The sequence below is a fragment of the Brachycentrus maculatus genome, unplaced genomic scaffold (genome assembly GCF_059751285.1).
Source record: "Brachycentrus maculatus isolate JH-2025_06_01 unplaced genomic scaffold, ASM5975128v1 h1tg000372l, whole genome shotgun sequence".
Lineage (NCBI taxonomy): Eukaryota > Metazoa > Arthropoda > Insecta > Trichoptera > Brachycentridae > Brachycentrus > Brachycentrus maculatus.
Window position 1 is genome coordinate 915388 of NW_028281121.1, and position 17722 is coordinate 933109.

Below are 17722 nucleotides of genomic sequence, written 5' to 3' on the forward strand. Positions count from 1 at the left end.
ACTAACGAATAACGATAAGGACTTTTTGTTGTGCACATTTGAGTTTTTGGTGTTGTTTCCGATCGAATTAATTCACTTTGGGTATCACTAACAGAAATAAGAATAGAGTGTAGTAAAGTGGATACAGAATCACCTCTCAAAGTACATATGGATTATAAAATGTTCGATTTTGGCTAAAATTATCCGACCGAGTGACAGACGTGACACACGACGCGCGCAACAAATTCGCGAAATGTCAAAATGAATTTTGACTCATAACCAAAAACTTGGCTGACATTAGCTTTCAGCGATCGCAATAAAATTAAATGCAATTCAAATAAATAAAAAAGTGTGAAATAGTGCAAACTAATATGCTAAAAAAATATTTAAGACAAAAATGTGCATAAGTGAATTGATTTCAATTTATTGAGGTATGAGTACATCTGCGTTATTTATTTATTACAACTGTTCAGGTTCACATATAATGTGTTATAAATAAAATAAAATTGTTAAATCACCAAGTATTGAATGATTACGTCATTAGAACTTTGTTTTGAAGAATATGTGTTAAAAAAAGTACGCAAAACGTAAGTGGCTATTTTATAAATACAGAAAACACGTAAATAATCATTGTCATTTTATATTAATAATGAATCATCATTCTCATTCGTCATGAGAAAATTAAAGAACAATAATTTAATATCAGATACTTATTGTATATCACATCATGAAATCCGAAGAACCAATGAATTCAACAAATATTAGTTACATTATTTAAATGTTTTGTTATATTTCTTTAAATTATTGTTTTGATTATTTTTTTAAATAATTTATTTCGATTAATATTTTTTCCATTACTATAGTTCATTAAATATTCACATATTGAGCTGTGTAATACTTAGTTATTTACCCTCAATTTATAATTAAACAACACAATTTTTTTTTATAGTTTTCTGCTCATTTTTATCAAACAGCTATTATTTTGTGTAAATTCTAAGGCCATAAATATTGTGTATCTTTCTAATTAACAACACCAAAATGTTTTATGATTCCAGAACGGTTTATTAAACATGTTGGAGACACTAATTCAATCTTTAAACGGAGTGCAATGGAGGTGGGAAGATATGTGCGGGCCGGGTGGCATCCATCCGTGGAATCCCGTTACTCACGATATGGGCTATTGTTTCCAAAGGCTGTTCCTTCACATACCCATTCTATTCCTCCTGGCTATTACATCGGGATACTACGTCGGCAAGCAGGTTCACTGGGTAGTTAGAGGGAGAGTTCAAGAGATTGCCATCAATTCAAGATCTTTTTTTACGCTGTGTTTAGCCATAATTCCAGTGATTAAAATCTACACTGTAATACAGAATATTGAAAATCATGCATTGGCCATTGATTATTTCACCACTGGAACAGAATGCCTCACATGGATTGTTCACTTCGCCTTTATCCTGGCACTTAGACATAGACTGGGAATCAGTCCACGCGGACCCATAATAGTGCTTGTGTTGTGGAGTTTGACTGCCGTATTAAGTGTTATATCGCTACGAACTCTGATATTACTCAAACAGTCATATGTGCTTGAATTAATAGTATTAATTTTACAAATTTTGTACGCTGTTACACTATTGCCATCTGAAGGAATCACAAGCCCTACATACTACTCACCATGTCTTGTAGGCTCTCAATATTCGCAGGTACTGTTAAATATCTTTCAAATTTCTATATACATAATCTGTTTTTAAACAATGTATTTTTATTTTTTGTTTAATATAGTTCCAAAAGTATTACAATTTTATTCATTAGCTACACATATCTATTAATAAAAATCTTATACTAGTTACGCTGTACCTCCCCTAAAAAGATACTAAGCTCTCGTGCTTGGAGAGAGATTTACACTTAATATTTATTCATTTTACTTAATTAAGGATGTATAAGTCTTTTTTTTTGTATAATTTTTTAATGTTTTCATGTAAAATGGTGTTTTAGTATTTTATATAATATTTATAGCATATCTTTTTATACGAGTTACTACTTAGTGACCTTTATAACAATCTTATTTCAAATTATGCAACATTTAAAAATCTTATTTCACACAAAAGAAGTCTTGTGGTTTGACAACCACAAATATTTCAATTGAAATATTATTGTATGACAAGTTAACTGTTTTTGTTTTATTTTGTACATTTACATACTTTCAGTTTGGAGAGCAACAACCGCTCTTATACGGCTTTATTGAAGATGAAGGCGCATTGGGTACTGCAATGCTTGGAGTTACACCTGTCTCTAAATTATTATTTCACTGGGTGGAACCACTGTTTTTACGAGGTAATTTTTTCACCGCTTTCCGCACCTAGATGCTGCATAGGGCGCCTTAGATTTATACGGCACATTAGATTGATGCGGTGTCAATCTGATCACTAATTATATAAAATCAAGTTATCAGTCCTACAGTCAAGACTATTAGATCTATGAGTAAAATATATTTGATGAAATACAGATGACATAAATTAAGGATCTCAGATTGAATTCTTAGGAAAAAGACAAGCAGTTAAAGTACAAAACTACAAAATCATACCCATATATGAAATGTAAAATTATTTTTAGGTAATTCACTGCAATTTCATGTACTATTTACACATTTGTTTTATTTTTATGAAAATAGTAATGAAAGTTTAATGAACCATATTTTTTTCCAATCATTGTTTGAATAGACCCGTATTTATTAGTATTTACCAATTATACTATTTATATAAATAATACTACAAGATGTCAAACTTATCTCTCTTTAAACATAAAACTATTATACACATTCATCATTTTATGACTATTTTACCTCAATTATTTTCTGGGCATTTTTATCTTAAAATTCGGCAATATCATTTGGCCATTTGGTGAACCAGATCGCTAATTTAATTCCACCAGTTTTTGTTGTGTTTAAGTTGTAGAAATCAAACTTCGATCTCGTGCCAATCAAAAGCCAACATTAATTGTACAGAAATGCAGCACCACATCACAGTTAATGCCTAAAAATTAGCCGAACCTTGTGTTAGTGCTAGAAGTGGCTATTTGTCGGACATAATTTTTCATATATAAGCAAAAAAATTGTGATCATGTCCATAAAAGATACTAATCTCAAGTTTGAAGATTTTTATTTACTTAGTGAGTTATTTAACAAACAAGTCATTTGGTACTTAATGGCTTGCTTTGATAATATCTTCAATTTGTAAAAAATAATTTTAATGTATTTTAATTATCCTGTTAACTAATTGTATTTTTGTTAAAACTTTTTTTAATACACCTAAAAACAAATTTTCTTATTGTAAAATTTCAGGGTTGGAAAGAAAACTAAAGGATCCTGACGATCTCTTTGACTTACCTGTAGATATTTCTTGCAGCATTATTAATAGTAAAATGGAAAAAGCTCTGATCGGCAATGTCGACAAGTACAGATCTTCTGATACTGTTGCTGAAGAAACTCCAAGTCCTAGAAGAAGTGGAGGTAAATATGGATCATTTTATTTATATCTGAAATTATCATAAGTTATCAGGTATCAATATATTTATACAATTATAAGTTATTAATTGTGCACAAGATAATAGACATACCAATATCAGTAAACTGTTTACAAATTACAGGAAGCTACGGCTCTCTGGGTGAACATTCGGGAGGAAGATCTTCTTTACCTAAAATTGAAGTGTTGCCGCCTAGGAAAAAGTTTAATGTATCTCTATTCAAAGCACTGCATAAGTGTTTTGGTTTCGAATTTTATACTATCGGGATTTTAAAGCTGCTCTCTGATGTATGCGGTTTTGCCGGACCTTTACTCTTAAACAAATTAGTGAATTATGTTGAAGATAGCTCAGTGGAAGCTGAAATGGGGTGAGTTTACTATGATATTATGATATAAATACGTACTCCTTGAAATTTTCAAAAGCCTAAGCCAAAATTTACAAAGACCGAGTCACGAATTCACTTGGCGAATTTTGAGTGTATTTAAAATGTTGTGTTGTCATACCAAGGTAACAATGGAATAATAATGTGCTGTGAGCAGATGTTTGTCAGCATCCGCTGTTAGAAGAGTCAACACAACTTCGATACAAACAGGATTCTTGTAACACGTTTTATATATCTATGATGACAATGTTTGATAAATAACATTGTTAATTTGTTATTAAAGAAAATTGTCATCATAGATACATAGTAGGGGATACAAAATACATTTTTGCATGCGTAATGAGGTTTTTGTTTGTTTAATAAAACTTATCGGATCTGTTTACTGCTAAGCATGCAAAATATCAAACAAAACGAAATAATTTAGGCCATATACTGACAAAATTTCCAAGTATGTTTCTGAACAAAACCCAGTTCAACCCCTAGCCTGTGAGGCGGTTTTTCGTGTTTCCGAAAAATTAACTAAACAATACATTGTTATACATTTTTTTTATAAATCACAGTAGTAAAAACATATTTCATGTTTATAATTTTACCTTTATATGTGCTATAACAATCTCTATATGTGATCTTTGAATCCAATTCAAATAAAATATTGTTTTTATATTTACATAAAAATAACCATTATTGACAGAGAAAATATTACAGCCACTCTTTTTCCTACTAATTCAAAGTTTCATTTTTAAAAGCAAAAGAAAAGCTTTATGTGCACTTAGATTTCGACTTTGGTGTCTTTGTCTTTGATACACCAGTATCAGCTTTGAGTAGTATGTATGTGAACATGTTATAAATATTTTTTTAGATACCTCTTTGCTGGCGGTCTATTATCATCAGCCCTTTTAGGAGCCTTTTGCGAATCGCATTTTAATTTCCAAATGGCATTGGTTAGCCTGAAATTGAGAGCGGCTATTATTACGACAGTATTCCGGAAGACACTATCCGTTACGAAGACTGAACTGAGTAAGAACTTCAGTGTTGGAGAAGTAACAAACTTTATGTCTACAGATACGGACAGAATTGTAAACTCTTGTCCCAGTTTTCACGCCATATGGAGCATACCTTTACAGGTAATTTTACTATTTCAATCACTACTCGTACTAATTTTAAATCTTTCTTGAAATGAAATAATAATTTTCATATGTTCATTAACATTATTAATACACATACTTTTTATGAACAAAAAATTAATGGTGTATAATTTACAATAAGATCAATGCGTTAATAAAAAATTTGAATATGAAATCATTACAATGATTAAAGAAAACACTTTTTTTTAATCATTGTAACATGTCTTACCACAAAGTTAATGCCGAAACAATAAATAAAATATGAAATCATTAAGCTGTATATTTATATCATGGAAATTATATTCAATAATGATATTCCTTTTACATACAATGTTTTTATTTTCATTTTAGTAACCATTTGAAAATATTATTTAATTTTTCACTTTACATTTGTATTTTTTTTTTCAAGAATTTTTTTTACAATATCTTTTCACAATATCATTCAAGTCATATGGTATTATTACATTTTTGTATTTTTATTATCGTTATATGTATTATTTAAATAGTTATTTCCATCCTTGATTATTGGTTCTCTACCAAGCGGGAGACGCTTATAAGCATTCTATTTGTTTGATTGAGATAGAGCGCGAGAGATGCCAAAAAACATTGTGTAAATCGGAATTGTATTTGCATTTACTTGTGGTTAGTATAGGAAGACTATCTTGAGTACAATTATGGTAAGGGTTGATGTAAAAACCGCCCGACAACAATGTATTAACATTATTTTTGTACATAAAATACAAAACAGATAATAACAACAACAAAAAACCTACCTACTATTTGAAAATAAGAAGTGTAAATACTTTATATCTTTCTCCCTGATTTCAATAAGGATAGTACAAATTTTCTTGCTTTTTTTTAAATATTAACTTATTACAATAGAAGAAAAAAATCATCAGAGATTTTAGCGGCACCCGTCTCTTAAACCTTTAATAATTATTATGAAGTTACAATATATAATAGATTCGTTGAAATGTTAGAAAATAATGGTGATTAAATCATATTTTAATTTATTTTTCAGCTTGGGGTAACTCTGTTTTTGCTTCACACGCAAGTTGGAATCTCTTTTCTCGCTGGACTTGTGTTCAGCATAGTTTTAATACCTATAAATAAATGTATTGCTAATAAAATAGGACAGTTAAGTACTAATCTGATGTACCATAAAGACGAAAGAGTTAGTCTTATGACGGAAATTATCAGAGGAATCAGAGCTATAAAACTTCATGTTTGGGAAGACCATTTTGTTGATAAAATTGCAGGTAATGCCGTATTTTGTACTATGAATTTAATTTTTCAATTTGACACTAAATGATATTTTAAAAATAAATCACAGACCAATAAAATAATAAAAATATCTTTTTCATTTATCAATTACTCTTCAAAAATAAGTAGTATCCACCATTGTATAGATCAGTTCTTAGGCTTCATATTTCACACACATATATTATCACGCTCACATTGTGGGAACTTGAATCTTTAATTTTCAATCAATTTTAAATTCTTATGTTATAGGTAAGAACTAATGTCTGATTTGTGATCATTAAACAGAATAATACAAAAATTATGATTTTACCAAAGATATTAAACAAAGTTGTTTTTTATTTAATTTGCAGATATAAGATCAAAGGAAATTAAATATCTAAAGGGTCGTAAATATTTGGATGCGATATGTGTCTTTCTATGGGCGACAACACCAGTTATTGTCACGGCACTAACTCTGTCAACTTATGCCCTTCTTGGAAATCAACTAACTGCAGCAACTGTATTCACAACGATTGCATTACTAAATATGCTAATTTCACCACTTAATGCGTTTCCTTGGGTTTTGAATGGAATAACGGAGGCGTGGGTATCAACCAAACGAATACAAAGATTGCTAGATGTAAGCTATATTGACTTAATAATTGTTAGAATAATATTTTTATCTTCTAATTTCATTTCATTATTTTTGTATAATTTCAGTTAGAAGATATGAACGAAGACCTCTTCTATAACATCTTGGATGATGAAGACAATAATAAAGATGTAATTTTATGCATGCAAAATGCAACCTTTAGATGGGCTACAAAAATGGATGACAATTCAAAACCTGATGATATTAAAATTTCAATAAAACCTGAAAAATCAAAGCGAAAATTAAGTTCTCATTCAAAGTACAAGAACATCCAAAGAGGAGATTCTTCTATCGAAGCCTCAATATCAGATAACTCGAATATGGATATAGAACACCCATTCATGTTAGTTAATTTGAATTTTCATATCAAGCGTGGCGATTTGGTTTGTATCGTAGGTAAAGTTGGCAGTGGAAAAACATCACTTTTGAATGCCATCCTCGCTGAAATGATAAAAACTGAGGGGGAAATCTCTACTACAGATACCAAAACAGGCAAGTTACTTCTTATAATCCATTTTTTTATATATATCATAATAACCCATTCTGACCTAAGTGTCCTTTATAATAGTAATATTAAATTGCTTTATTATATCATATCCATTTCTACAGGATTTGGCTATGCCAGTCAGAAACCATGGCTACAAAGGGGTACCATTAAAGATAATATCTTATTTGGAAAAGCATACGAAGAATCAAAATACAGGACTATCATCAATGTATGCGGTCTAACAGGTTTGGTCACTTAACATATTGTTTTCCTGCCTTATATACTATATTGGTTGTTATTACACATGAAATATACCCAAATTTAATAATTAATTCACTCTTTTAAATTATTTTTTTCTATTGCAGAAGACATTGCTCTTCTGGGTAACAATGCTTGCGTCGGTGAAGGAGGAAGTGCTTTAAGTGGTGGACAAGCCGCTAGAATAGCGCTGGCACGTGCTGTATATCAAGATAAACAAGGTGACTTATATATAATTTTATTACTGATATTAAACTTTTATTTTACCTTATGTGCACCCAAATAGTGCTTAATGGGTATGCAGTATCAACTTGACCTTTTATAAAGTCAAATTGATTAGTCTTGCACACAGAAGAATAGAATGTAGTTAGTGGTTTACAAATGGTGCCTACTATCAATTAAGAAAAATAAAATGCTTGTGTTAGTTGAACAAAGTATATATACGAGTCCCTCGAAGGGCTACACGACCTTCACCTGCCTCCCTGAACTGTTATTCTGATTGATCACTTCTTCAAGCGATAAAAGTAAAGGCCCTCATCAGGGCTCTGAGTTGTGTATGTGCTAAGAATTACTATGGTACTGATGTGGAATTTGTGTTAAAATAATTCAATTTTATATTTAAAATTAGCCCATGAAGTGTTTGAATACACCACACCAATGATGAGTTTAATTTTTAACTAAAGATATGTTCTTCCAAATAATAAAATAATAATATATAATTGTAATGTTTGTATTATTAAATGATTTTAGTGTACTTGTTGGATGACATTTTATCAGCTGTTGATGTTAAAGTCGGATCGCATATCTACCGCAAATGCATCATAGGACATTTGAAATATAAAACGAGGATATTTGTGACACATGCGTTGCAGTATGTATCGCAGGCAAATCATGTAATTGTTATGGATCACGGAACAATAAAAAAACAAGGTTTGTTATTTCTGTCAGTATATGCTTAAAACGTTTTAAATAGTTTATTTACATGTTGCATGAATTGATGTTGCATGTACTTTTAGGTTCACCCAAAATAATATTGGACGAACTGGATGAATATTTTCCTACCAGTGATTTTGAATACAGCGACACTGAAGCATCGTGCAGTAGTGGTCCTGTGGCAAACTCTTCAGCGATGGATAATGTGTCTTTAAAGAGTGATAATTCCCATAACACTATGATGGATGAGGTACAATTGTGAATTTGATTGAGTTTTAAAATAATAATACATTGTTTATTAATTTAAATTGAATTTGGTTGTCATTTTTTAAGGAAAACAAAGCTGTCGGGAGTGTTGACTTTTGGGTAGTTTCATTATATTGGAAAAGTGTCGGACATTGGCTAGCTATGGCGACACTTATGTCGCTGTTATTAATGCAAATTTCACGGAACACGACTGATTTATGGCTCTCCTATTGGGTGAATGCGATGACACCTAGTAATGTTACAAATTTTACATCAAATGTCAATGAAAACTTAGTGGAATTTCCTACCATTGAAAACAATTCATATTTTCATGGTAACCATATTGACAATCAGATCAAAAACATGACCAAACGTGATGCCACCGACATGAGTGATTTGATGATGGATATAACAGGTGCCCTTTGGAGTGATCTAGTTGCCAGGATAAAAAGGAACGCAACTGAAAGTATCCTAAATACGGATCATATACTTGGAAATAGTATTCAAGTTCCATCTGACAATGTCACCAATAACAGTGTATCATTTTATTTGTCTTTTTATGCTGGATTTGCTGCTTTGAATTCGATATTCACACTTATAAGAGCCTTTCTGTTTGCTTATGGCGGAATCCACGCTGCAGTTGTTATTCATAAATCGCTTTTGGATATTGTTATCAAGGTATTCAAATTAAAATAAATCTTCTCATTGCATAGAATATTATATTTGCTCGGTTTAATTAAATATACTGATAAATTTCAGGGTAAAATGAAATTCTTTGATATAACACCCGCTGGACGTTTACTGAATAGGTTTTCATCAGATACATACACCGTGGACGATTCACTTCCTTTTATTATGAATATTTTACTTGCACAAGTATTTGGAGTAATAGGTGTGTATAATTTTTATTTAAGAATTTTACTTAATCAATTAAAGCTGTGAATATTTACTTTTAACAATCATTTTGTTTTGTCATCATGAAATCATGGAAATCTCTTAAAATATTTGCAGAATTAATTTGAACATAAGTTTTGTACAAACTTTTCTTGGTGGAATTGTATTTTGTAGAATAAAATAAGAACTACATGCATATATAGTTTTTCCAACATTAATTTTATTCGACAAGCAACCGGGTTTCTTCGTAACCGACATCATCAGGCTAGTTTACACCAGTCTGATAATATCGGTTACGACAAAACAGTACGGTTACGACGTTACGGTTAGTTGTTATTTAATTTTATCAATTTAAACAGTTTTTATTACAAATACAAATAATAAGTGTCTTGGTTTATCAAAATGAAATATGTACTTCTTATCCTGTATTTTATTACTGAGTCTAGCGTTAGGCCCACTCAAGATACTCGTATTACTCCCATGACTTTCATAAATTCATACACAGTAATAATTTACTATAATTAAATTTTCAAAGTATTTATTTGACCGCATTTAACTCCTATTATGAAAAATTGTTTTAAGAATATATATTTTCCCATATAATCTCCCCTAACTTCAATATTTAGGGTTTTGAAATATTTTTTTGGAGTCTTCTTGTCTATTTCCGATCATAGATTAATGTTCATGTTAGTATGTATAGGAACTAAATGTAGTTTGGACCAGAATTATTTTTGTAGTACCTTTATGTTTATTTTTCTAGGTTCCATTATTGTTACTGCATATGGTCTGCCGTGGGTATGTCTGGTGATAGTTCCACTCATACCAATCTACCACTGGCTGCAGCACCGTTACAGGCTGACATCTAGAGAACTGAAGAGGCTATCGAGTGTGACACTTTCTCCTATATATTCACATTTCAACAATACCTTAGAAGGTAACTTATTGAAATATTAATGGTTGTTAAATATTCTCATTACTTTGATTTCTTGTTTTGTTTTGCCAAGAAATGCTGAAGACACACAGTATATTAACCGAGAAGAACACCATCAATGTACTTCTTTAAACCCTTATCCACACCCAATGGTGCATAGGGCACTCCATTATATAAAAGCAGTGTTATCTTGATCTTTAGTACATGAAAGGTGATCAGCTCTGTGCTTCAGGTACCAGTCCGGGGTAATATTGAATAAATATTAGAGTGAAAAATCATTTATATTTATTTGGGAATCGAACCCGGGACCTCCAGTAAGGTAGCCGAACGAGTTGATCATTACACTACGGAGGCGGACGTCTTTGAAAATCTAAGAAATACAATGAATAAAATTTATATTATCCAACAATATTTAGAATATGTTGAACCCTCGGAAGGGATTGTTATCAAGATTATTCTTTATATTTTCTTAGCAACTGTGACAAATGGCTTCTTGAAATATATTTGAAGCTCTATGACTTTGTTAGATAATAATGTACATTGACATATTGCCAAGACTTCATTCCATGCAATTATTATGTAATAGTAGGTATACCAAAATTATTATTTAATAAGTGTATAGCACTTTAAATGCGGCTTCTGAGAAGTCGAATTAACAGTCGATATTCTTTGATTATATATTCTAACCTAACATTGAGATATTGAATCTTTGCTGAACATCTGTGGTCTCTTCCCAGGGTCCACCATGATCCGGGCGCTGTCCCGCATGGAGCACTGGTCACGCGGGGGCGACCACCTGGTAGAGCGCTCGCAGCGGGCAGGGCTCAGTGGGGCCGCCTCTGCACAGTGGCTGGGTCTGCGTCTACGCCTGATGGGGGCCGCGCTGCTGGCTGGCGCCGCTGTCGTAGCCGTGGCGCAAAGGAATCTGGATGTCGTGGATGCTGGTAATGATGCATAAGAAAAATTGTCAGCCTAAATGATCAACGCCATAATTTCTTTAAAAATTCAGGGAGAAGTAAAAGTAACACAGCATAGTAATCCGTGATGTGTTTTATTAACACATTGTTTGCGGGAAATGCTTAAAAGTGTCTTTTTACATACTGTCAGTAGAGAGCGGGAGACGCTTATAAGCATTCTGTTTGCTTACTTTTGATAGAGTGCTGTACAATGTACTTTTTATATTGCTGTACAATGTTCTTTGACAGACGTCAAAGAACATTGTACAGATTAGAATTGGGTTTGCGGCTATTTGTGATTAGTATACGATCCTAATCATTATACTAATTAGGGTCAGGGTTGATAAAAAAAACTGCCCGACAACAATGTTTTAATATATTTTGATGAAAGTCTATAGTGATACAATTACACTACTACTGACCTATATCCGCACCCAATGGTGCATAGAGCACTGCATTAAATTTACACAATGTTTATTTAAACTTTTATTGTATGAAGGCAATATATGAGGGTAATATAAGATTAAATATTTAAGTAAAAAAATACATTCATATTTTGATCCCTCTTGGAATCAAATCTGGGACCTTAAGCTTGGTATCCAAATACACTTACCATTACACTACGGAGGCGGCCTATGCTTTGATTTTTTTTAACTTTTTAAATATGTAATATAAATTTGTAGAACACAAAAAAAAGTACATATATATATTTGTATTTGCTTTCAGGTTTAGTAGGTCTCGCAATATCTTATGCGCTGACTGTGACATCACTGCTCGGAGGAGTAATCAACGCATTCACAGAAACTGAAAGGGAAATGATAGCAGTAGAAAGAGTCGGGGAATATATTAGACAAATAGAGCCCGAGGAATCTGACTCTCTGTCTAGACAAGTCCCCCCGCCTTACGGATGGCCCAATATGGGAATAGTTAGTTTCAATCAAGTTGTTATGAAATATAGGTAAATATTTATTTCTATACCAGTATTAACCTAGCCGGATCTAACAGAGGGATTCAAATGCCCCATATGAATTTTACTTCGATAACTTTAGTATTATGAGAGTTACTTACTCCATATTTTATGTTTTCTTAAAAATAAAACTAAGGGAAAATTTCCCTTTTTTACCGTTGGCACAAAAAACGCGCTTAGAGTGTCAGAACTGAAGACTCTAACAAGCATATCTGGCAAGAGTCTACGAGACAGAATAAGGAACACTAGGATAAGGGAAATATGCGAAATAGATTATTTTATGCGTTATGTGGGGAAGTTAACAAATGAGACAATGGTATGTGCATGTAAGGAAAATGGAACCATCCAGACTCCCCCACATTGTACTGTACGGCCAACTCCAAGGTATACGACTTCCGGGCAGACCACCAAAGAGATGGATCAACAGCTATCGATCGGGAGGCTAATCCCTTTTAAAAACAGGCCACAAAGCCTACACCAAAAGAAGATAATTTGAAATTGTTAAATGTTTCGAAATATTGTTTTGATACAATGCTCATGTTTTTAAAAAAATCAGTCGGTACTGCGAGATCTACGTGCCTATATATCATCATGTTAATTTTTTATCTGCTAGCGACATGTTATTTCTTTCATTCTACCATAACGAGGGAGCGAGACAACTATAGTACTTTAGTACCATGATTTCCATACAAATATAAACTGGGGTCTTTTGGTACCCACCTTTGGATCACAAGTAATTTTGGATGATCAGTACGGGAAAGGTTAAATAGCACTTGTGTTATTACATTTTTATTATTATATTTCACATGTTTATTCGTTTTAGGAATCATCTATCTCCTAGCTTGAAGGGTGTCAGTTTTGACTCGGTTCCCACTGAAAAAATTGGCGTTGTTGGGAGAACAGGAGCGGGGAAGAGTTCATTACTAGCCGCTCTATTCCGATTGTGCGAGTTGTACAGTGGATCTATCACAATAGATTCTGTAAACATAAGTCAGTTGCCTCTAAACACATTGAGGTTAGAAAATCATGGAATAAATATAAACACACTTATCATGATCATATTAATATATATTTTTAAATCAGACACTGGATTATTCACCCTACAGATGAGATGTCAATATTTTACCTGTCTTAACTTTATATGAAACATCTTGTAAATGAAAGAAGATGAAAGTCTGAACATCAGACTTTCATGATGACTTTCATATAAAGAGGTACTATAGTTGTTTCATATCAAGTTGAGATAAAATATTAATCATAATCGTGTTATAAATGCAAATGAAAATTATTTATTCCGTGATCAGAAATAAAGACTACAGCATGTGGTTACAATCTGTACAGGTTATTAAATTTTATTTCCAGTTTTTAGCCAGTGAATACTTATCGGTGTCTGAAGGAAGTTATTATCTTTTATATTTAAATTAGTTAAGTCATAGATTAACAAAAATGAATTAATATCTAAATAATAAAAGTGAAAACGTTCATTTGTCCAAAATCTTAAATCTAAAGTTATTCACCGATTGATGAAAAATTTCGACACAATATTGCATTCGAATATGTGCATATTTTTATATACTTGCATTTGTTCTTATCTTTGACAAAAATATGTTTTTTTTTTCAAACTGAACTTTATTTTACTGCATTGGCTGTGCCATCTATTGAACAAACAGCAACATACGTGACACTAAACATATCTCACAGCCGACTGTGTACTATTCAACTTTAACTTAACATTTTCAATATTTTCACTTACATTTTGTTTCCTAAATTTTTAATATTTCCATTGCTTCACAAGCATTATGAAATGTTTCCTTTTTATTTTATTTCTTTTCCATTCAACCATACTGAGCCACAAAAATGTGTGGTCGGGTAGAACTAGTTGTGAAAAATGCAATTGCTATCAAATGTGATCCATCTGATCACATTTGATCACGCGTGGACTTTAGTTAAGGTTAGACAATAAAGTTCCAGATTTATTGCCTACTGACCAAATTTTCAATAATTCATTGCCATTTTTCTTTCCATTTCACAGGTCTCGTCTAGCAATCATACCCCAGGAGCCCTTTGTGTTTGAGGGTTCTATCAGGCATAATTTAGACCCCTTAGGCCAGTATTTAGACTTTGAGTTGTGGAATGCCATCGAGAAGTGTGGAGCCAAAAGCATCATAATGCAGAGAGGGGGACTCGAGGCATCGGCTGCAGACCTATCCCGGGGACACATGCAACTCTTGTGCCTAGCACGGGCCATCTTGCAGAGTGCCAAGGTTAGTGCTGACCTTTTATCCCTGTTGAGGCAACTAGTTACCTGTACAATGCTTATTATAATTATATTATTTGTGACCAGTTCGAAATAGTCCGCCTCCATAGTGTAATGGTTAGCACGCTCGGCTACCGTTCTGGAGGTCCCGGGTTCGATTCCCAGGGGGTATCAAATAAATGTAAGTGATTCTTTTACTCTAATATTTATTCAATATTACCCTGGACTGGTACCTGAAGCGGAGGGCTCCCTTCTTTTACCTGTTAAGATAACACTGCGTTTATATGATGCACCATTGGAGTGCGGATAAAGGTTTGAAGAAATAGAAAAGATATTATTTACAATTTATTTATTATTTAAATATATTCACCTATTTTTTATTGTGTATTCATACGATATGTATAAACTGGTTATTGTATGTGTTCTATTTTGCATCACTGCATCAAAAGACAATCAAGACAAGTGTTTGTCTTGTAATAAGTATATTACGGGGCTCGGGTATAGGTAATAATAACTCGTAATTAGGATGCAATCGGTTTATTCAACAGGTCGCCATGACAGTACAATGACAAGTGTGTGCAGCATCTGCATTAGTCTCATAAGGGATATAACGTAAACATTCCCCGCGTACACCCTGCCCTGCCCCTAGCAGGCGCTTGGTGTCATAGTTCATGTTGCTACAAATATTACGCCGTAACATTTATGTAGTACAAAATACAGTTTTTAAACTAACTTTTTATATTGTTTTGCTAGCCTAGTTACATTGTACTGTACGTAATGTGATGTTAAACCTAAGTATAAAAAAAAGTACTCTATTTAATCAATATTTAAGTTTTTTAATTAATTTGACAACATACACTTATTTTCACCCCTTTAGTCATTAATTCCTTTAGAAATTTGTATTTTTGTCACATAAAAAAACTAATTATTTCGTTCAGGGGCATGTTTGGATTAATGGGACGTTCGGATTACGTGTGTTTGATTAGCGGGATTAGTTCTACTGTACTTGTTCCTTCCAAATTTGTGTATTTTTTACAAGAATTTGTGTATCAAAATTGTATTCATAAATGTATGCGAGAAGAACAAAGAGACGCAGTTCATCGACTTTAAGTTGTTTACATTATCGTCCCCACCACATGTAACTCCTTTAAAATCGTGTATAAAGGGTGGAGGACAAAATTTTGTGTGCTCAGATTAGAAACACCGTTAAACTTAATACGTTGCGCTCGCTCTTTGTTTATTGGTGTCGCTTTGTTCTTCTCGCCCTTATAAGTTCCGTCTTCCTCATCATAAGTGTTCCAGTACCATTAGACGTTACAGTATTATTGTAAGTGATCAAATAAATCACAAGATCAAAGTTTTACTTGTTTTATTTTCAGGTTCTGTGTATCGACGAAGCTACAGCCAATGTGGATCAGGAGACGGATAGACTTATACAACAAACAATAAGGTGCTCTTTTCGCAAGAGTACCGTCATAACGATTGCGCATAGAATAAGTACCATTCTTGATTCTGACAGAGTCTTAGTTATGGGAGATGGGCAAGTTCTTGAATTCGATACTCCCGATAATTTGAAACGAAATCCCAACTCACACTTTTACCATCTGATCAATCAGGAATTGGTTGATGACTTCAATTAAATTATTGATATGATTTTTAATTACGTGACCAGTTTGAAATAGTCGCAGTTTTTGCTCTCTGATTTTGAACTGAAAAAATTAAATTATCAGATATTTTTACAGATCAATATATCCAACAGAGCAGCAATTAATACTACAAATATAATTTAATTATGTAGGTAATATTATTTACAACAAAAAAGGTATATTAAGACGATTTTTAATAGATGATTGAAAAGTGACATTCCAAATAAATCATATTTTAATTTTATTATTAGGTATAATCTTATACATTTTGTGTATATTACGAATAACATTTGTCATTATAGATAACGTTTGTTGATAAAGTGATTTTTTTAAATATTTATTTATGACTGATATTTTAATTTTGTAAATACGCTTTGTACATAGTAATATTGGAAGCATCCTCTTTATATACGTGTAATGAATAAAATAATTTTTTAAATTATTATTTACTTTCCACATATTTAACGTTATTTGCTGACTCGAGTTCCTAGTAAATTTGATAGCTTTTATTGTTTTCTTACTTGACTTGAATAATATTTTACGCAATGACCAAAAATAAAACTTATTTTGTATTTAAATGCACACAAATGAGATCTTTTATATCTTTGGTCGCAATACACAAGTTTTAACGAGATCTAAATAAAGTATTAGTATTTGTGTTCTTGTGTTATACATATGCACACAAATTTTCTAATTTACTACTATTACCAGAAAAGATATTTGCGTTTGAAAAAATAATCAAGTTTTGACAGAATAGGTTTGAACCTATACGATTACTTAAAAAAAAATTATAAAAGTCAATTTATAACTCATAATTTTGTGACTGAATTTCAGAAGAATATCAATGTAGATTTCGCTGTTGCAGTTGACAAAATAATATATATGTACATTTATTTTTTAGGTTAAACTGTAATTTGCTTTCTTCTATTATTTTGGCCACTCCCAATTACATAGTTTAACCTAAAAAATAAGTTTTCTTTTATATATGTATCACCAATATTTTTCTCTCTCTAATTTATATCATATTGTGACAAATTCATCGAGTATCCACTAAAATAACGTTTTAATGCAATAAATATTTTAGTATAAATTTATAAATACATCTTTTTATTTTGGGTCCCCTCATTAGAATTTGGAAAATAAATATTCATCACGTCATAAAATGAATAACTGATCACTGGCAGAAACATCCTTTCACTGGGTGACTGCCAAATAAATAATATTTTAAAAAAAGATATGAATAACCTGA

The 17722-nt window shown here is 31.9% G+C and overlaps 1 protein-coding gene across 2 annotated transcripts; it reads left to right on the plus strand.

Moving 5' to 3' along the window:
* Window positions 1–3: 3 nt before the first annotated feature.
* On the plus strand, window positions 4–17571 carry LOC148303339 (ATP-binding cassette sub-family C member 10). Of its 2 annotated transcripts, none has more exons than XM_088270139.1 (21): window positions 4–566; window positions 1035–1679; window positions 2184–2310; window positions 3317–3484; window positions 3622–3865; window positions 4740–5004; window positions 6026–6263; window positions 6618–6886; window positions 6967–7390; window positions 7508–7630; window positions 7751–7864; window positions 8394–8573; window positions 8660–8826; window positions 8910–9500; window positions 9582–9714; window positions 10477–10650; window positions 11385–11591; window positions 12330–12561; window positions 13394–13585; window positions 14603–14834; window positions 16207–17571. In XM_088270139.1, the coding sequence occupies exons 2-21, from the start codon at window positions 1050–1052 to the stop codon at window positions 16465–16467; spliced, it is 4971 nt and encodes a 1656-aa protein (XP_088126265.1). In that variant the 5' UTR covers window positions 4–566; window positions 1035–1049; the 3' UTR covers window positions 16468–17571. The 2 variants fall into 2 exon arrangements, with proteins under 2 accessions (XP_088126265.1, XP_088126264.1); XM_088270138.1 differs by having other exon boundaries at window positions 4–410.
* Window positions 17572–17722: the final 151 nt, after the last annotated feature.